This window comes from Equus przewalskii, chromosome 12, assembly GCF_037783145.1.
Source record: "Equus przewalskii isolate Varuska chromosome 12, EquPr2, whole genome shotgun sequence".
Lineage (NCBI taxonomy): Eukaryota > Metazoa > Chordata > Mammalia > Perissodactyla > Equidae > Equus > Equus przewalskii.
The window spans coordinates 27,557,842-27,580,155 of NC_091842.1; the positions used below are offsets into that span (position 1 = coordinate 27,557,842).

General features: G+C 45.4%; 1 protein-coding gene across 19 annotated transcripts in view; it reads right to left on the reverse strand.

The window, feature by feature from the left end:
- IQCK (IQ motif containing K) overlaps positions 1–22,314 on the reverse strand; it is a 118,173-nt gene that overhangs the window by 601 nt on the left and 95,258 nt on the right. For 18 of the 19 annotated variants that reach the window (XR_011524448.1, XR_011524446.1, XR_011524449.1 and 15 more), the window contains one exon: positions 424–484. Coding sequence is in view for 14 of the 19 variants with exons in the window: in XM_070566606.1 (XP_070422707.1) it covers positions 432–484 (53 nt within the window). In the remaining 5 variants the exon portion in view is untranslated. Of the gene's footprint in view, positions 1–423; positions 485–22,314 lie in introns of those variants that run through there. The other variant, XM_070566614.1, reaches the window with a different exon arrangement.

Consider the following 22,314-nt stretch of genomic DNA (forward strand, 5'->3'; position numbering starts at 1 on the left):
ATGAAAAGAGCGTTCACCAGATAAACTTAAAACCCACTGCCGCGGTTTGGGGCTTTGATTGAAATATGATCTTTGCAAAGGTGACCAAAAGAGGGAAACCGGTAGCCAGAGAGCGTTTCAGCTTCTCTTGGCGCTGGAGTTCGTGTACATTTTAACGCTGGCTGGTGTCTAAGAACGCTCCCGAGGCACTGAAGAAATATGTGGAGGAAAGAATGAAGTTGGGGGCTAATGCAGAAAGTCAAGACTAGTACTTTCTTACGATAAACTATTTGCACTAAAGCACCTTCGCCACAAATCGTCTTGTGCGGGACAGGTTCTGTATTCACATGCACCAAATCTAGTCGTGAGAGAAATCAGTAGAGCAAGCGTATTTGGGACATTTTCCTCGCGCGGCGTCACTGGAGCTCAGAAAGGAAAGGATACAACAGTAGTTAAGGTGGGGCCTTAGCTGCAGCCTCCTCCTCGTCCTCCATTTTGCATTTCACTGCAAAGACATGAAAGAGAAAGTCAGGAGAGGTTTATGCACCTGGACAGGCTGGCCATTTGGAAATCGAACACTGGGATGGGTGAGGAGGTCAGTTCCACCGGAAGCCACCGAGCGGCCACTCTGGTCTGGCCCCACGGATCCAGCAGAGAAGAACAGGGGCGCCCCTGTGCCCAAGGGCAGCACCTGAAGTTTCAATCCTGCTTCCCGTAATGCTCGGGGTCATTCTCAGTTCAGTTCAGAAGAAGGTCACAAGTGTGCTCTGCAGGTCGGGGCCCTGAAGGAAGGAAGCTGTACCAAGATGATGACAGACCGCAGGCTCTCGGCTCAGCCCCGTCTGTCACCACTGCCCCCGTTCCCTCCACCCCCCCCAAATTAAAAACTCAGGATAACACTGGGGTCAACACAAGGTCAGAAGAGAATCTTTTCTAGTCTTTCATGGTCTGGACAAGAATGTGATCTGGGTGGTTTCCTGAGTCAGCCAAACAGGAAAGCCAGCTGAACACAGAGCACGGCACTATTTGTTAGGGAAATTGTCCCAATAGATAAAAGCTCCATCCCCAAAAATATGGAATCCCGGACCCATGCGGGGGGGGGGGGGGGCACTTTTGGAAAGACCCTCTTTTCTGATAAGTCTTTGCTGCTGCTCTCCAGGTGCTTGCCGGGGACGTTAATGCCTGAAGGGACACCCTGAGCGAGGGCGCGCTGGGTTGTTGGCGGGGAGCAGTGGTCCAGGAGGAAGGGTGTGGGGTTGTTACCAAGTAGGGCAGAGGTTTCAGTCCCGCCTGCCCTCGGTCCTGACCTCCCAGAGACTCAGGGCACACCTTGTCCGACCCAAGCAGGGGTGAGGCGTGGACCCCGTCGCATGCAGAGCGGTGGGCCCAAGGCTTTTAGCAGCACAGCTGGCCCAGCAGTCTCCAGGACGGGGCCACACGAAGGCCTTCCAGGGGCTCGAGGTGGTGGCTTACTCCGGGAAAGTCCGTTTCCACACCTGCCACACGCAGACTCGCAGTCCCTGGCTTCCCTTCCTGCCTCGCCCCACCCTGGCGTTGCCCCGGTGCCAAGGTCCCAGGGGCCAAACGAGGAGGCAATTTGAAATGCTGGCGTCCCCAGAGTCGTCTTTACATTCTATGCCTAATAACTATCAATTCATAATGTATTTATTTGACTCTGAACTAATAATCACATTAATAACAAATATTTTTAATACTTGAAGACTGCGGTCATGGGAAAATTAAAGAATTTTTTTCAATGTACGTACCCTGGTTTGTTCCATATATATGGAAGCTACGTGAGGAGCCACAGCGAAGACCCTATCGATGACGACGGTGAATGATCCTTCATAGCTGAGGATGCTCCACACCTCAGGAGATGCTCTCCCAATCCCAATATCCCACAGATCCATGACGGGATCCAGGATGTGAGTGTTTAGCAACTGACTGGGGGTGGCGGAGTCCTGAGCAGTAGCATTTGCCAATTCCATGGCTGAGGTCAAGCCACGAGCCTGACAACATAATACAGAGTTGGGAAAGGCGTACACAACCAGACGGAGCAGCTGGGCACACGGCTGCTCCGGATCCCCACGGGAGGGATGCCGGGAAACCTCAGTGCGAGATGTTGTCCAGGTGTGGTTGGGGGGCCAGCAACGTTTGCATCTACAGAATCCGAATCCAGAAACTGAGGAGTGGAGACCAGCCATCCGTGTTTTTAACAAGCCTTCCAGGTGTTTCTGATGGACACTAGTTCAAGATTCAGCTCCACTGACCACTGGTTCTCTGCCCAGCTGCACTTGAGAAGCTCCTGGGCAGCTTCTGAAGCCTGTAGTTGCCAGGCTCTCACCCCAGACATTCTGATGGAGTTGGCCTGAGCCTCAGGCATCGGTATTCATTCAAAGCTCCCATGTATTGCTAAGGTTCAGCCAGGGTTGAGAACCCCAAACCATTCTCAAAGGTTGGAGTCCCTTTAAAGAAACATGACCATAAAGACCCTCAGAGCAGTTCAGAGGAGTCTCAATGTCTCAAAATTTAAGCCATTTGAATGGCATTCTCTCCAGCCCACAATCGGCAGACAGATACGGGAGGCTCCTAGTATGGAGGGAAGGAGGGACTGGCCGAGGAGTTCCCAGCCCTTGGGTTTTCTTCAGTTCCTCAGCCCGCCTGCCTTTGTGCCAGGATTTTAACCAATTCCTGTCCACGCCTTGCTAACCTCTCTGACCTGCCCCTACACTTTGACCTTGCTTAGGATAAAGCCCTTTTTAGCTCTCAGATGATTACATCATGATCCTGGGGGAGGGGAGTGGTAAGGGGTGCTGGGGTGGCTCCTAATTGGAGAGTCCAGGTACTACCTCGAGCCCATGGACTGGAAATGAAGGCAGATGTTGAGCCTCATGGTGGGATCCCCAGGGGGGCTTTGAACAGTCCCAGGGCCTGGCCTGCTGGCCCATCAAGTCAGAATCTCTGGAGCGGGGAAATGTCCATCGGTGCAACCATGCTGGAAAACCGGCACTCTCAGGGGACACTGCACACGGTCCCTACAATGCAGCCTTTCCACTCCTGTGTCCCTCCCTGGAGAAACCCTTGCACACACATACTGCATGACATGAGTGAGGATGCTCATGATAGCAGAAAACTGGAAGCGACCACATGTCCCTCAACAGCTGACTGGATAAGTAAATCGGGATCTACTGGAACAGTGAGTGTACAGCGGCGAACGCAAATGAAGCAGCGACACGTGTCGGCTTGGATTAATTTACCAACGTTGGGGGGAAGGCGCAAGGCACAGAATGATGTGTATAGTGTGGTTCTGATTATAGCAAATCTAAATGTTGAGGGGTGCATAGAAAGGTGAGCTCTACAAAAAAGAAACGGAAAGATTGTCACAAAAGTTTGGGTCAGCGGCTTCATGGGGTGGAGGGGCTTTAAAAGTGTTGACAGTGTTCAATTTCCTCACCAGGATGGTGGTTATGTGAGTGTCTGTTCTGTATGTGTATTTCACCTCCCCAAAAAGGGTAAAAAAGAAATAAAGGTGGTAGTATATTACTTGAAATTACAAAGGCAACCCATAAAGGAATGGGAAAGAGCAATTGAACTGTTTTGGGAGGGTGGGGGTGGGATGAAGTGAGCTAATCCTCATCTGCCACAGCAGGAAAGCAGGCGCTCGTGTCTAAAATCTTATCCAAGTGTTAGAGATACAGGAGTAACACCCAGAGACAGCTAGGAGTTCGCAGAGGGTGCGGCACGAGACGGCAATGCTGCTCGCCCGGCCTCCTTTCAGCCTGTATCTCCCTTTAACCGTGGGGACCATGGCCAGGATTACTTCGCCAGAAATCAAGAAACAGGCAGTCTTTCCTTAGTGGTTTTCCTCGTGGTCTAAGCAGAACAGAGGCGCGAGGGATGGAGGGAGCGAGGGAGGACGCAGCCAGGGAGAAGCAGGCAGGGATGCTTGAGTGAAAGAACCCGGGTCCACCTTAGTTTACAGGCATCATTGTGGTTGGCTTCCAACACCAAAAGACAGATGCCTCCGTGCCCCTGCGTCGTCCTTGTCCCCCTTGGCAGGCTGGTGCGCAGCCAGTTCCGGAAGGGCTGGAGAGTGGAAAATCCCGGAGAGACGCGCCAGCCCTTCAGCTTCAGTTTAAGACCCTGCATACTAATTAGACTTGCTCAGTCTCCTCCTCCTGGTCGCCCTCATCCTCTCCTGCTCCAGTCTGACAAGGTGAGAATGCCAGGCGATTAGAGAAGCTGCCTAAGGCTTGAGACAGAGGGAGGAAATTCAGGGACCGCGGGGTCATCCAGCCAATCATTCGGTGTTGCCCAGACGTGGCCTCAGCATGAAGATCACCTGGGGCAAAAATACAGATTCCTGGGCCCGCTCCAGACCTTTGGAATCAGGATCTCCAGGGGCGAGACCTGGGAATCAGCATCCCCCGACTTGTGTGCTTTGAGTGATCCCTTTGATGCCGAGTTCCGGAACAAGTGCTGCCTCACTCAGCCACCACTCAGTGCCTGTTTTCTGAGGTCTGAGAATGGCATCTGCCTCCTCCGGGCGCCGGGAGGAGCAGACCAGACGAGGCGTGTGAAGTGCTCGGCACTGAGCCTGATCCGGAGTTGAGCGCTCAATAGAGAGTAGCTAGTGTTATTTTTAGGGCACAGTCTGAACCCAAGGAGCTCACACTCCAGAGGAGGAGGCAGAAGAATAAATGGAATTATAAGAACCAAGAGATGCTCACACAGCACAGAGAGGAGTTGCTTCAAGAAATGCTCATCCATCACACAGTGCTGGACCCGTGACAGGGCTGGGTCCTGAGTCACAAAAAGGAGACATTCACACTCCCAAGTCAGCGGTATAGATAAGAAACCTTAAAATACTAATTTTCTATCCAATTGGCACCTAGTTTCTAGGATACTGGGTAAATAATAAAAGCAAATACTTCTGTGGTACTCTGAGCCCTTTATACACAGGCAGTGATGACAAGGGAGGCGTGGTTATTTCCCCAGTCTCACGGATAAGGAGACTGAGGCACACAGGTTGTGTAACCTGCCCGAGGTCTCACCACGGGCTTCTGGCTCCTGCACTCACACTTTTGACCTCCATAGGGGCATAGTCTCACAGCTGTCTCTCACCAGGGAGATGAAGATTTCTGTCATCAAGACGGGACAAGGGTGTACTCAGCCGAAGGTGTTCACTGCCACATTCTTTACCACATAAACAGTTTGGGGGCAACCTCAATGCCCAACCTTCGGGGAATGATTAGGTATCCGATCATTTAGAAACTTGGTAAAATATGATGAAGTCATCAAAAATGTGATGATTTGCAAAGTTTGAAGAAACAGGGAGAAACGTCAAGGGGAACATACAGTGGACACATTTCCTGTAAATTTCGATGATGCGAATTTGAAACGACTCAATACCAAAAGTGAACAATGTCTCCCTGGGGGACACGGAGGCATCTGTCTGCTGGTGTGGGAAGCCAACCATGATGACGTCTCTACAGGTAAGGTGGACACCCTAAAAAAAACTTTTTTTCTAAAAGAATTATCAGAAAATATACCAGACAGAAGAAAACAGACTCTCGGGAATCAACACCTACAAAGTATCACCGCCATCGGTCAGAACCTAGAGATGCGGAAAGGCGGGGAGGAGAAGAAATGGGGTCAAGTGGCCCACGGGAATCTGTGGGGGTCCTGCAGTCGCTGACCTCCCTGTACGGTCAGAGCCAGTGTTGGGAGACCCTGAAGAGAGACCCACCCAAAGGTGAAGCTGCCTTCACAGAGCTGACCGTTGCAAAAATGAGGGAATTGTTCGCCAGGAAGACTTTCTCATGGGCGAGTTGCTAGAAAAATGTTGCCCCTCAGTTTGCTTGCTAATGGGAAGGTGGACTTTGGAGTCAAGCAGACCTAGGATTTAAATCCCGGCTCTGCCATTGAGCAACTGGGTGACCCCCACCCCCATCCTCAGTTTCCTCATTTGAGCTATAACAATCTCGATCTCGCCCTCACAGAGTCCTTTTGAAGATGAAAGGAGACCACGAATTTTAAAGTGCCTGGTACAGGGATTCGCACACAGTAGGTACTCCAGAAATGTGATGTCGTTTCCCCCAAGCGGACTATAAAAATATATGCTGAAATGCTGCAAAAGAGTTCACTTATCCTCTCTTAAAATTATAACGTGTCACTAATCTGGAAGTTATTTTATCGGTCAAGCTCAGTTATCAAACACAGCCAAGAACTTGAAAGTAAGCAGAAGAGGCCAACGTAGATATTCTGGAATGCGTGCCCCAAACTGTGGTGTTTGAGTCAGAGGAGAACCTCTGAGAACTCTCTCAGATTATATGGGCTCATTCTTTAAACATCGTTTTGGCAAGCTGACCCACCAGATATTCCAAGAGCGTGTGTTTAGGAATGAAACGGTGTCCCAATGGCTGATAAGCACGTAAAAAGGTGTGCCACATCATTAGCCATCAGGGAAATCAATGCCACAATGAGAGGCTACCTCACACCCACCAGGAGACCTGAAATGAAAAAGACTCATCATACTAAGTGTTTGCAGGGATGCAGAGCGATTGGAATGCTCACGCACCGCTAGTGGGAGTGCGAAATGGTGCAACCACGTTAGAAAATGATCTGGCAGCATCTTCTAAAACTAAATATATGTATACTTTCAGACCCATCAATTTGACTCCTGGGTAATCTGCAACTGAAGTGAGTATTTACATCCACCAAAAAATATACCAAACATTCATAATAGCAGCATCTTCCAAATAGTCAAAAACTGGATACGACCCAAGTGTCCATCATCAAGTGAAGAGATATACTAATTGTGATTATATTCATTCAAAAGAATACTACACCACTGGTACCCTCCACCTTTGGTTGAATCCTGCATGCACAGAGTTCAGTGAAAGAAGCAAGGCACAGAGGTGTCCATACTGTGGTTTCCATTTAGATGAAGTTTGAGGACAAGCAACACTATTCTCTGGTGATAGAAGTCAAAATAAAGTCTGCCAGGGACTCAGCGGCTGCTGAGCGGGTGGAGGCATGAGGGAGCCCCCTGGGGTGCTGGACACGTTCTTTATCTTGGTCTGGCTGGCGGTGACGTAGGGGATACATATATAGAAGTTCACTGAACTATACACTTAGGACTAGTGCAACAACAAAAAAATAAAATAAAATTGGAAAAACGAGGAGGAAGAGAACAGGCACCAAAATCCGAGGACGTCTTGATTCAGATCCAGGGCAAAGAGCCTGAGGCGCCTCAGCAGTCCCAAGGACACCACACTTGCAAGAGAATATTGACGAGATCATGTAACTAATCAGGAGATTTGCATTTACTGAAGGCTAGACATCATGCTCATTTACTATCTCATTAATCCCTCTAGCCACTCTGGAAGTAGAGGCTATCATTATTTCCATTTTACTGAGGAGAAAATTAATGTTCAGAGACGCTAAGCAACTTGCCCAAGGTCACACCGCTAAATAAATGGCCATGGCAAGATTCTAAGCCTGGCTTGTCTGAGTCCGAAATCCATGTTCTTAACCATCATGTCACAGCAACGCAGAGTAAGAATGGGGTCCCTGATCCCCACCCAGAATAATCCAGTGGAGCTTAAAGTCCTGTCCCACACTTTGCAGTGAGGAAGACAGGGGAGTACACAATACAATACCAAGATTTTATTTCTTTTCCGTTTTATTGGGCTGAATTTTTTAAATCAGATTATTTTTCCATTACAAAAGCAAAACATAGTCATCATAGAAAATTTAAAGAATACAGAAAGAACATGAAAAAAAAATAACAGAAAAACTCCATGTCGCGCCATTGGGAGAACAAATCGTGGAGGGTTTCCTTTCTGAAAAGAAAGAAATGTTGACATTCGGGGGTAACTGTCGGCGGTCTGGGAAGTTTGCCTCCCGGTCTCCACAGGGCCAGATGTTGGGCTGAGTTATTTTGAGGACATTTGAGCTGACTTGGAAGCCACCAGGCACCGGGGCGAATCTGACAGTCTCGAATATGCAGTAATTAAGGCTTTCTGCTGTTGACGTCTAAACAATATTACTAAAGTGAGCTCAGAGCTGAGCCGCTTTGAAGGCGGTATTTTAAATGGGGACGTTTGGTGCCGGAAGTGACGACATCGGTTATGTTGAGACAGAATCACCGGGGTTTTATCAAGTTTTGACCCTGGAAAGGATCTTGATTCCCGGAAAGGGAGACATTTGATAAAAGGCTTGCTTTTTATAGGTGACAAAAATTGAGGCCCGGGAAGCCACCAGAGCAAAGCCAGCAACGGGGCCAGCAGAGCAGAGGTCGTGCGTGGCCCAGAGCACACTTTCTCAGCCAGAGCGATCACCATCGTTTACCAACTGAGTGACCCGGGCAAGTCTCTAACCTCTCTGAAGCCTCAGCTCTCCCATCCACGAAATGGGGCTAGGAAGACCTTCCTTTTAGTAGAATGCAAGGATGACCTGAGATGGTACCCATTGCTCTCCACATGGTAGATGCTCAATAAAAGTATTTCTTAATTATACAAGTAATGTGGTGACTACAAAAAAACTGGAAAATATGCTATTTATTTAAAGAAAATTTAAATTTTCTTTTTTTTTTTAAACATTGGCCCCTGAGCTAACAACTGTTCCAATCTTCTCTTTTTTTCTTTCTGCTTTTTTTCCCCAAATCCTCCCAGTACACAGTTGTATATTTCAGTTGTGGGTCCTTCTAGTTGTGGCACGTGGGATGCTGCCTCAGCATGGCTTGATGAGTGGTGCCATGTCCGCGCCCAGGATCCGAACCAGCAAAGCCCTGGGCCGCTGCAGCGGAGCGTGCGAAATTAACCACTCGGCCATGGGGCCGGCCCCTAAAGTTTCTTTAATTTAAATTTTCTTAAAGAAATTAATTTAAGTTTTCTTAAAGAAATTAATTTAAATTTTCTTTAAATCACGTAGGTAAGCTTTCTGTGTATGTGTTTATCTATCTGTTCGTCTTTTCTTTCTGCATCTCAATTTACAAGGGTAGCTCCCTTTTGCAGTTAGCGGAGGTGCATTGAGATCGGAATCTCAGCACAGCGGTTTACACAGCCACCCTGTACGGGGTTGTCCTTCGAAATTCTGTGCCTTCAAAAGCCCAGTGAGTTATGGGTGTGAATGAACACAGACGAAGCCCATCGGCCGTGTCTTATGACTGTTTTATTTATCTCTGCATTCTCAGCTGCTGCTGCCAAGACTGAGCTTTAGAAATATCCCAGGCATTTTGAATGAGCTTGGGGTATAAACAGTTCTCCAGTTCAGACAGGCAGAAGCTCTGCGTATGAAATGCTGCCTTTAAGTGAAATGGAAACAAATCCTCCAGTTTATTTTTAAACAGCTCCTCTCCGAATGCAACAATTAATAAGGAATCGGGAAATTATTTCAGTCTGTACTGACGGACTGGGGGAGTTTCACTCATTGTCTTGGCGGTTAGTCTGGAACCCAGGGCAGACAGGGCTTGAGTCAAGAAACCCGGAGGACTAAGAAACCAAACTTAGCAAACACTAAAAGAAGGGAATGGGAATTAACAACCCAAGAGTTTCAACCACAGAGTTCTTTCTGATAGGAAGCCCTCTGGTGTACTGAAAAGAAAATGTGAATATTCCCAACCACTGACTTTGGTGAGAAACATATTTACCTCCAAACAACACTACATTTTTAGAAAGGATCGCTCATCTCGCCTGTGTCGTTCTTTCCCCATAAATGTCCCCGAAATTCACCCACTTCTGTCTATTCCCACTGCCACCAGTTCGTCGGATCCATCCCCACCTGCAGCCACACTCGTCTTTCTATAAATCCCATCTGATGCTGCCACTGCCCAGCTAAGACCCTTCGTGTTCTCCCTGCTGCCCTCGGGGTCAAGTCCAAAGTCCTTACAAGGCCCGTGCATGAGGTCCCTGCTGTCTCCTGGTTCCCCCATCACCTTGCAGCCTGCTTCCTTCACACAGGCCTTCTTTCAGTCCCCTTTCGAGCCTCAGGGTCTTTGCCGAGGTGCCTTCCTGCCACTCACATCGACTTAATTCCCCGCTCACTCTGATCTCAGCCCAGGGCAAGCTATCCAATTCCCCCCGCTAGGGTCTCTCGTGGCACCCTGAGCTTCTTCGAAGCACTTGTCACAGTCTGTGATCAGGAATTTGTGTGATTACTGGAACAGTGTCTGGCTTCCCCACCAGACTTCGAGTTTCCAGTAGACCAAGTTGTTGGCTTATGGTCCCCACTGTATGCCCAGCACCTGACACTCTGGTCCCGTGCCCAGAGCAGGCGCTCAGTCAATCTCTGCTGAACCAAGGAATGAAACCCCACTCTGCCTCCCTCTGTGAGCCCCAAGCCCTCTCTCCCAGGCTCCAGGCTGTCAAAATGACACACGCTTATTCCAGCAATACAACGGGTGCTCCAGTTCCATTGGGACGCCCTGACTGTAGTGTCAGAGGCGAGTGTTTGCATCTGGGCTCCAGCACTTACTACCAGCATGCCGTGAACCCTCTCGAAGCTTCCGTTTCCTCATCTATACAGTTGGGTTCCTGTGGATCTCAGTGCACAGGGCAATCTTGATATTGAAATATGTTAGCTGAGATCACATACAAAAATCCACCAGAAGCATGTCTGGCACACAAGATATGCAATAGGTGCATAATAAATGATGGTTCTTGTCGTGATTCGAACTGCTGTTTGCCGGGTTTCCTAGGCGGAGCCCTCTCAGCCCTGCTGCTGCTCGAGGTAACTGACAGCAACAAAACACACAGGGGCCTGCCTGCCTTGCTTCGTGCCGCCCTTTGTCAGCCCCTACTGTGTGTCTGTTGAGGCCAGCTCTCCTGGAGCTCACCTCTGTGTGAATTAAAGGATAAGCGTTTTCAATTTGTAAACAATGTCTTCAATAGCTGCAGAAATGGAGTTAAACCCTCCCACAGCCATTGCTGTATGTATGTAAATCTTAAATACTCACAAAGATTCAGGACTGAGGACATTGATTTGGTGCATGATATCGAAACACTTCTCTCTGGCTAAAGTGAGAAACGTGTAATGTCTACTCATTATGATTGCAATTCCCAGGCTGAGAGGAAAGATCTGACCGTCAGTCTCCTCTCCTCACAGGCATCCTGCTCCATTTCTGCTACATGCTGCAATTTTTAGTACAGCTAGCAACAATAGCAACAACAATGGTGAAAATAATTATTATTATTATTATAAGTTCTATTTATTGAGTCTTACAATCTGTCTGGCGTGTACTGGCCGTACATCCCTACGTTGTCTTTAATCTTCCCAACAACTCTAGGAAGGTACTATCATCTCCATTTCTCAGATGAGAACACAGGCTTAGAAAGGTCAGTGTCTTTTCTAAGTTGCAAATGTGGGATTTGACTCCTCATTCTTCTGTGCCTGTTCCACTGCTTTTAGGGAAATTATCTCAAAGTGTGAATTAAAAGATGAATGTTTTTAATATGTAAAAATATCTTCAATAGCTGCACAAATGAAATTAAACTCTCTTAGGAATGAAGGCAGCCACAGCAGCAGTATTTATAATGGTGAAATTTAGAAAGAAGTGTCCAATAGGAAAATAACTAAGTTATGGAGCTAATCATATGTAAATTAAATTTATAATATAAAGGGTATGTTTACAATATTGAGTTAGGTGAAAAAAGCAGGGACACATGAAAATAATTGCTATGCAGTACGATCTTGCTGAGGTAAAATTAAAGATAGTGACGCAGTTTCAAAAACATCGACAAGAAAGATGACAACCGGAAAGTCAAAAGACTTGGAACAGCCAAAACAATCTTGAAAAAAAGAACAAAGTTGAAGGACTCACACTTGCTGATTTAAAAACTTACTATAGGGCTACAGTAGTCAAGACTGTATGGCACTGGCATAAGGACAGACATGAAGATCAATGGAATAGAATTGAAAGTCCAGAAATAAACCCTCACATTTATGGTCAACTGATATTCAACAAGGAGGCCACGACCATTCCACAGGGAAAGAACAGTCTCTTCAACAAATGCTGCTGGATGACCAGACATCCATGTGTGGAAGAATGGGGTTAGACCCTTACCTCACACCGTAGAAAAAATTAACTCAAAATGGGTCAAAGACTGAAATGAAAGTGCTAAAACCATACAACTCTTATAAAAAATGAATAAATCTTCGTGACCTTGGATTAGACAATGGTTTCTTAGATACGACACCAAAAGTACAAGCAACAAATGAAAAAATAAATTGGACATCATCAAAATTAAAATTCTTGTGCTTCAAAAGACAAAACTGAAAAGACAACCCACACTGTAAATCATACGTCTGATAAGAGACTTGTACCTAGAATATATAAAGAACTCTTACAACTCAACAATAAAAAGACAAACAAGCCAACAAAAAGAGCAAAGGATCTGAACAGACATTTCTCCAAAGAAGATATTGACACATGGCCAATAAGCACATGAAAAGATGTTCAACATTATTAGGCATCAGGGAAACGTGACTCAAACCACAATGAGATACCACATCACACCCACTAGGACAGCTATAATCCCATCGACAGATAGTAATAAGTGTTGACAAGGACGTGCAGAAATTGGAACCTTCATACGCTGCTGGTGGGAATGCAAGGTGGTTCAGCCGCTCCGAAAACTGTCCAACAGATCCTCAAACAGTTGAACCTAGAGTTTCCATACGACCCAGCAATTCCACTCCTGGGTATAAATCCAAGAGAGAGGTCCACACAAAACCTGTCCATGCACGTTCATAGCAGCGTTATTCATAATAGCCAAGAAGTGGAAACAACTCAAATGTCCATCAAGAGATGAGTAGATGCATGAGGTGTGATACATCCATACCATGGACTATTATTCAACCATGCTAGGGACTGAACTGTGTCCCCCCTCAGATTCCTATGTTGAAGCCCTAACCCCCTCATGTGACTGTACTGGAGATGGGCCTTTAAGGAGGTGATTAAGGTTAATGAGGTCATAAGGGTAGAGCCCTGATCCAATGGAACTGGTACCCTTCCAAGAGGAGGAAGAGATCCCAGAACTCTCTCTCCACTATGTGAGGACACAGTGAGAAGGAAGCTTCTGCGAGCCAGGAGGAGAGGCCTCACCACAACTCGACCATGTTGGCACCCTGACCTCGGACTTCCGGCCTCCAGAACTGTGGGAAAATAAACATGTCGTTTAAGCCAGCAGTCTATGGTATTTTGTTATGGCAGCCCAACCTCATACAAGACATAAAGAGGAATGAAGTACTGATATACGCTACCACATGGATGAACCTCGAAAACATTGTGCTAAGTGAAAGAAACCAGCCCTCAAAAGCGACTTGGCTGTCTGGAATTGGAAGGAATGGGGGTCTTGGGGAGATTATGGCTAAGGAGAGAACAGTTTCTTTGGCAGGGGGGCGGGTGATGAAAATACGCTAAAATTGATTGCAGCGATGGTTGCAAATTCTGTGAATATGCTAAATGCCAATGCATTGTATGCTTCAAATTGTATGATACGTGAATTATACCTCAATAAAGCTATTTTCAAAAAAAGAAAGATGACATTTTAATATTAACATAATTAATATTTTAATCTCATCTCTGGTGATGAGATTTATAAGTATCTACTTTTTTTGTTCGATTTTCCACAAAGGGAAGTATTACCATGATTTATTATTTTTTTATTTTATTGAGGTCATATTTGCTTATAACATTGTGTGCATTTCAGCTGTACATTATTATATTTCAGATTCTGTGTAGACTGCATCGTGCTCACCACATACTGTCTAATTTTTATCCATCACCATATATATGTGGTCCTTTACCCCTTTTGCCCTCCCCCCACCCCCTTCCCCTCTGGTACCCATTAATCTGTTCTCTTTGTCCATGTGTTTATCTTCCACATATGAGTGAAATCATATGCTGTTTGTCTTTCTCTGTCTGGCTGATTTTGCTTAACTTAATACCCTCAAGGTTTATCCACATCACAAATGGCACAATTTTGTCATTTTTTATGGCTGAGTAGTATTCCATTGTATCTATATACCACATCTTCTCTATCCACTCATCCGCTGATGGGCACTTCGGTTGCCTCCACATCTTGGCTTTTGTGAATAATCCTGTGATGAACGTAGGGGTACACAGATCTCTTTGAATTGTTGATTACATTTTCTTTAGACAAATACCCAGTAGTGGGATAGCTGGATCATATGGTATTTCTATGTTATAAGCAGTTAAGAAGAAAGTTTTTTTTTTTAATTCTGTTAAAACAAATGCCAGCCGAATTCTCCTTTTCTGCAAAGCTGATAAACACACCTCTGCAGGAGTCACATACTTCCTAATGACAACGCCCCGGCCAGGCTGCTCTGTGTCCAGTGTTCTCCATATACGTTATCTCGTGTGACAGTCACCTCTTGGGGTTGTAAACAAGGCAAAGGACTGTTTTCTTCCTGAATGTATTTATGTCCTGCTTCCTCCCTAAAAGGTTTTGAGATGATTTACAACAAAATATAGTTAATAAAAATAGAAAAAAGAAAACCAAGTCTGAAGAGATATGAAGAATTTAGGTATGCTAACCAGAAAAGTCAATAAGTTGCTATAAATGAAATTTAAATTGAACTCTGAGGTTCCTGGCAGACGAGGAAAAAGAGAAAGTTAGGGAGGAAGCAGACCATTTCCCCAAGGGAAGCAACATTTTTCCTGGCGTTATGTGCTGGATAACATTTCTTACATAAGGATTTATTTTTGTAAAAAGATTTAATGGAGTTTGACCCAAACATTTTTACAGAACAAGCTGAAGTACGTTTAATGTAGCTATTTCCTAGAGCCACCTTGGTTTTGAAAGCCAAAGACATACCTCCCTGGCAAATTCAAGCAAAATCCAAGATCATAGGATCCAAGTTTATAATCTGATCTAATCCAGTGGTTTTCCTATTTTTAAACTGCCACCTATGATAAGAAATACAATTTACATTGCTTTTACAGTACATAAACACACACACTTGAAACAACAAATTCACCAATTAACATTTCCCACGCTCTAAGCAATACATGCTGATATTTCCTGTCTCTATTCTATTTAAAAATGCTGTGGCAACTCCCTATTGGTTTCACCACCCAGTGGGGAAAACTGCTCTAACACGATTCAAAAATTGTATGTCACTGATCATTACTGAACACCCAACGTGTGTGAGGCATGGGACGAAGTGTGCTACCTGCATTGTCTCATATGGGTCTCTCTGGGATCCAGTGAGGGGAGCACTTCTATGATTTCCATTGTACAGACAAAGAAACTGAATCACAGAGGGCTTAAGTAACCGCTCAAGGTCACACAGCCAGTATGAATTTGGAGGTGAGCATTAGCTCGTGTCTTTTTAACTCCACTAACCTCGGCTCTCAGTTGGGCTTTTAGAGGGGTGTTCATTTCATTTTCCAGTTCAAAGATGGAAGATCAGGAAGGGTAAGTGCCTTTCCTCAAAGACACACAGCTAGGAGGCTTCCAAGCAAGGTTTGAATGTCGGTCTTGGGACTCCAGGCCCAGGACTATTGCTGCTGCTGTTAGCTGCTCACTCTGGCCGGCTTCAAGTGTCACTTTGAAACTTCTTAAATGACAAGCCTCTAGATGCCACAAAAAGCACAGGAGGGCAACTTCAATGCACATGGCAACATGGGACATATGCAAAAGTCTCAGTCTCCTCCGCCCCCTCCTCCTCCTAGAGGACGCAATAAGGCACTCTATAAAAGCTTCCTCCACACCAAAGTGTTAGCAGGGGCGGCACGGTGGGCGGCTTTCTTTGATCCCTTGATACTTCTCTGTATTTTCATGACAAGAATCTATTACTTTGGTAAGGGGACAATTTTTAAATTGTTTTAAAAGGAATCAGTCTGTCCTTCTTAACATCGAACCTCCATAGCTCTATACCTTTAACATTTTCCATGTCCTGGACTAATGGGAGTCGAATCTGAAAATTGGCAAGACACTTTAGCTGCTCAGATCCTAAATTTAGATCCTGAGGGTGAATACCGAGCGTCAACAGGGCTGGACCGGTGCTCACAGGGAGCAGGCAATTAGCTGGGCGGGACCACTGCCCTTTAAAGTGGGCTGACAGGCGTAGGGGAACACTGCGAGCCCTCGGCAATTTAATCAGACGCTGGTCCTAATGGATTTCGTATGAAACCAAACAGATTTCTCTGAGCACTTTAACTCCATAAATAACATCTCTGCATTGCGACATAATGAGGTAGGGAAGAGGAAGGACTCTGGAATCAAGCTGCCTGGTCCTGCTACTTCCTTGCTGTGGGGCCCTAGGTACATTGCCCAACCTCTCTGTGCCTCAATTTCTTCATCTATGAAATGGAGACCATGGTAGTACCTAATTCAAGGGGCTGCTGTGAAGACTGAGTTACTGCCAAGGAAGTGCTTGCCTCAGAGTAAGCACACAGTGAATGTGAACAATCCTTGTTATTATTTTAGAAAATATGGATAATCAAAAAAGAAAAAGAATCACCTGCATTTCTATTTTAGAAAAAAACAAAACAGGCGGAAATCAATCAACCCATCAATTGCCTGCATTACTACCACTTAGAACTAATCACTAGCAGCATTTCAGGGTTATATTCTAGTGGACTCATTGTCTTTGTCCATTTATATATTACGTGTAAGCAAATATTTTCCCTTTATTTATTTGTTTGTTTATTTGTTTCCTTGGAAACAGATCTGCTTACTCTAGATTGACCTTTTCCGTGGAGTATTTACCAAGCTAGGTAATTTGGGAAGGGGTTATGTAACATAGATTCACTCATTCAATCAACAAATATTTCTGGAGCATCAACCACTTGCTGGGCACTCTTCTGGGTGCTGGGGATGGAGCAGTGAACAAAACAGCCAGAAAAAGTCCCTGCTGTCATAGAACTTACATAGTGTGGCCACACAGGCAAGAAACACAATAAATCATTAAAATCCTGGGTGATTCAAAAGAATTAAACACCTAAAAAAATTATTTATCAGTGACTAAGTTAAATGTATCATGTAGTCAAAGTCAATTTGTAAAGGCACTAACATAGTAACTACAACGTCTATGCAGCCCCGTGTAACATATGCGGGCAACGTGGCACCCAGCCATCCTGGAATTGGCTTCATCCCAGATCCTGCATCACAGCTGTGGGTGAAGGGCCACCACGCCACGTTTCTTTATTTCTCCAAGGCTGCAAAGAAGAGGCGGCACCATCACCAAGTTCTTGGTCTACGCCCACCAGATGTAGCACGCTGCACTAAGAGTGTGCAAGCGGCAGTTTTTAAAATCATCCTGTAGATAACATGTCAGATGGGGACAAGCAGGGCAGAGGACTAGGGGAGCCAGGACGACCCACTGGGAAGGTGACAGGAAGCAGAGCCTGCTGGAGGTGAGGGAGCGAGCCATGAGGACATTTGGGATCTGTCTTCATTTGTTTCTCTCCATTTTTTTTATTGTGGTAAAATATGCATACCATAAAATTTACCATCTCAGCCATTTTTTAGGTGTACTGTTCAGTGACATTAAAGCCATTCATATTGTCGTGCAACCATCACCACCGTCCATCTCTAGCACTGTTTTCTTCTTGCAAAACTGAGACACTGTGCGTGGTAAACAATAGCTGCCCGCCCTCCCCTCCCCCCAGCGCCAGGCGACCACCACTCTGCCGTCTGTCTCTATGAATTTGACTACACTCAGCACCTCACAGAAGTGGAATCACACAGTATTTGTCTTTTGTGACTGGCTTATTTCACTTAGCATAATGTCCTCAAGGTTCACGCATGTTGTAGCAGGTGTCGGAATGTCCTTCCTTTGGAAAGCTGAAAAATAGTTCGTTGTATGTGTAGACCACATTTTTCTTATCCATTTCACCATTGATGGACACTTGTGTTCCTCCCACGTTTTGGCTATTGTGAATGCTGCTGCTATGAGCATGGGTATACAGATATCTCTGAGAGACTCTGCTTTCAATTCTTTGTGTATTTCCCGGAAGTGGAATTGCTGGATCATATGGTGATTCCTTTTTAAATTTTTTTAAGGAAGCATTTTGGCTGCACCATTTTACGTTCCCACCAACAGTGTATAAGGACTCCAATTTCTCCACATTCTCACAAACACATATTCTTTTCTGGGGTTTTTTGATACTATCCATTTTATTGGGTGTGCGGCGGTCTGTGCCTTCATTTTAATTTTTTATAACAGGTTTATTGAGATATACTTCACATAGCATACAATTCACCCATTGAAAGTGCACAATTCAATGGCTTTAGTATATTCACTGACATGTACAAGCACCATCACAGTCAATTGTACATTTTCATCACCCCAAAAAGAAACCCTATATCTGTTAGCTATCACCCCCCCATGCCTCCAGTCCCCCAGCCCTAGGCAACTACTAATCTACTTTCTGTCTCTATAGATTTGCCTGTTCTGGACATTTCCCATAAATGGAATCATATAATACGTGGCCTTTTGTTCTGGCTTCTTGCACTTAGCACAATGCTTTCGAGGTTCGTCCATGTTGGAGCACGCACCAGTCCTCCATTCCTCTTTACGGTGTGGCCTTCATTTCGGTATTGAACTCTTGCACTTTTAGAGAGCACGAATTCCAGACCTTGCCCTCAGGCTACCAGTCCGTGGACTGACTGAAAAGAACGCTGTGAGAAGAGCAAGGCGGGGTGGTGCTGTGGCAAGTTCTAAATTTCCTCAGCTCTGCCCTTAGCAGCTGTGTGACCAAAGGCGAGTGACCTCACCTATGAGACACAGTTTCCTCCGCTGAAAGATGGGGGTAATTACAGTGTATCCTCATTCAATTTGTTGTGAAGATTAGCAATAATATGAGGAAGGGGCCCGGCACATAGTAGACACTCAATAAATTAGGGCTTTCCTGAGGAGCAGGGACCTTTGCAGACACCACACAGCAGGGGCAGTTCCCGCTGCCCTCCCTCCGTTAGCTCCAACTTTCATTCAGAAAGTCACCTCTGGATATGGCAGACCCAAATGTGGTGACAGGAAAGGCCCTCAATCTGAACATATGTTTCCTACTACTCAATATACGATCAAACAGAAATCTCCTTTAAACATCCCTCTCCTTTCCCCCAAACTCTCCTAAATTGCCAAATACCCAGTCCACCCTTCCCTCTTCTCTCAACATCTGAACCCGCCCAGTTACTCTCTGGCCTCAACTGTCCTGCCCCACTCTCCCCAACAAGAGCCCAGAACGCTCACCATCTGTTGTTCTTACCGTCAATCTTGAGACCAGATTCCCAAACCCAACCACCACCACCAAGACCACAGCAACAGTCTTCCAAGGTTTGGCAAGCATCTCTTGCCCAGGGCGAGGGAGATTCTACAGCAAACACCTATGGGCTTTGCTGTTTTATGCAGATCTCCTGGTCCACCCTGTCCATTTTTCAAAGGAGAAAGCAGGCCCGTCTAGCCGGTAAATTGCAGAGTTGGGCCAGGAACACAGATCCCCTGAGTTTTAATCCAAATGAAATTGCATTAGTGAGAAGAGCCTCGCAAAGGAAGATTTTGAATCCAAAGCTATTACTGGAATCTTGCAGCTAATCTATAGTACCAGGATTTTGCTGATGTGGTTACAACACATTCTCTACCAAGAATAAACCCACGTAATTAGTATGTCTGGCCTCTAGCCTGACATCCTTATAAATTTCCCCCAGGGGATTCCAGTCTGCAGCCAGGACTGAGAACCAGAGCTGTAGGTAAATTACCTGGAATAAAAATGTTGTTTATTTTTCTTGACAGTTTAAAAAATATTACCAAAACCAGCCACCAGTTATTGACCTTCCACTTTGTGCCAGGGATCTATTTAATGGCACACATGGTATTTAATCTCATTTAATCCTCACGGGAGCGCTCTACACAGGCCCTAATTGTCCCCATATAACAGAGGGGAAAGGTGGGCCTTGAGAGTATGGGCGACTTGCCCATGACCACACTGAGGGGAAGAGGCAGGACCCCAGTTCTGTCAGACCCCGAGGCCAATATTCTTAATAACGACAGTACGCTGAATGTTTATATTACTAATCATAGTTACCATGTATTGATCACTTATTATTATGAGCCAGGCACTATTCCAGTTCATTTCATCCTCGCAAAAAACCTACAGAGTGGTTACTAATATTAGTATTTCCACATTATTGCTACGCAAACTGAGTCACAGAGAGGTTGAGCAAACTGCACGAGGTTACACAGTTGGTAAATGGGAAGCGTAATCCAATCTGCTTCCATGAGCCTTCCAGAAGTTTGTAGATTTATCTAGGCCCTACAGAAGCATTCTGCATCTACATAACCACAAGAAGAATGCTGAACATTCAGATGAGAGAATGAAGCTAATGAGGTTGAAAGCATCCATTCATGTATGCTTAAATTTGGGATCTTGAACTTTTGGGGCAGACCATTTAAAAAAGGAAATGATCTTTTATTTTACTATTTAATTTCAGCAGAATAGTAGGGGATCTTTGAGCATTTCAGTAGAAGGCATGTCCTTCCTGGGCAGACTTTTGCAAATTTTAAATGCAAAGATACGTATGAAAGTCAGTGTTATGCAAACATGCCCGCTCCGTGGTGAGTCTTAAAAATGGAACTGATGAAAGTCACATCAGGGCATGAAGTCACTAGATTTCCTTTAATCAAATTTTTATTTCTTTGGCAGGTTAAAATGGAGAACGAACTAAGGTTTAAGGAGATATGAGAGAAAAATTAAAATGAAAGTGATACCATACATTACAGATATATTTCCTCTTAAGGAGTCATGGTATTAATCAAAGCAATCACTCCGTTTAGAACTATTCCTGAGGTGTAATCGTTCTCATTTTACAAGTAGGGAAAATGAAGCACAAAGCTTGCATGGCCCATCAAAAGTTCCAGAGTGGGCTGGTGGCACCAAGCATAAATTGATGCAGCATTCTGGGACGACGACACGGTGATCACTGTCTAAACTTGATGTATTCATGTCCTTTGACCTAGCAATTCCATTTCTAGGAATTTATCCTATAGAAATACTTCCATAAGTAAGTAAGAAGGTATCTACAAAAGTGTCTATGGCAAAAAGTGTCATAATACAAGCCAAATACCCATCCACAGTGATTGGCTAAAAAAAAAGTAGGATACTGATCTATCATCTTTATGGAATCATGAAAAACAATGAGAGAGATCTATCTATTTTGGCATGAAAAGATGGCAAGTGAAGGAAAAGCAAGTTACAGTACACTAGACATCACATACGGTTCCATGTTTATAAATATGCGTGTGAGTATATTTTGTATATGTGTGCATATTTATATATTGATAGATGGACAAAGGAACTCTATATGCTGACACCCTCAATAGTGGTTGTCTCTGGAAAATAAGTCACTGAAAATTTGACCTTTTTGGTTATATGATAGATTATGTTTGCTAGTCGCAAAGAGTCACAGCCAATGCCGGAATCCATCTCCTGGGCCACAGGCTAGATGTTCTCTGCACCTTGGGTGGCACACCTCCCTGTTCCCCATCGGTAGAGGGACAGGGAGTCGAGCAGGGAGAGAAGAACAGCCTCATCCTTCTCCACTGGCCCTGGCTTCTTGTTCTAGTGGAAATGTCTCCCAGAAACATGGAGAGAGATCCCGCAGCCTTTGGACTGGGGACCTAGCCTCCTTCAGCCCCAAACCTCCCCTCTTCCAGTGGCCTGTGGTCATTTCAGTGTTAGTGTGCAGGGTGGGAGGCATGGCCAGGCGTGCCCACTGTCCGGCCCTGGGACCCTGCTGGGATGACTTGCACTGGGCCAACATTCCCTGCTGGGCACACAGGTTAAAGCAACTGGACGACCTGGCATGAGATGGCATTTGGTTCCCCGGCATCAGGCAGCTCTGGCCTCTGGCCCTCCTGGCTGTGGGACCTGGTGAGAGTTATGTATCCTCCCAGCCGTGGTTTCCTCATCTGTACAATGGAGACAATATCCTCTCTCTGAGAGAGCAGGTGTGAGGACCACACGGAAGCGTAAGATGCTCAGTGCAGTGCCTGGCACATGGTGCGTGTTCAATAAATTACAGCTAGTCCTTAGTTCCAGATGTCCTTCTCTGCTCTAGGAATGAGGTTCCAGGGGCATCCTAAGGTCACAGCATGTGGTGTGGCCAAGATGAGGTGCCTATTGTGAGACTATCCTTAAAACCCAATCCTAATAGTTAAAATACTATATTTATAATCAGGAAGGAAGTTTTTCTGGTTTCCACCCCTACCCCAGGCTTTCATCTTTTCCCTCCAGAAGCAAATGCTGCTCTAAGAAACTCGTTATTATATTTAGGGGAAGGATGGCATTCACTACATTACAGT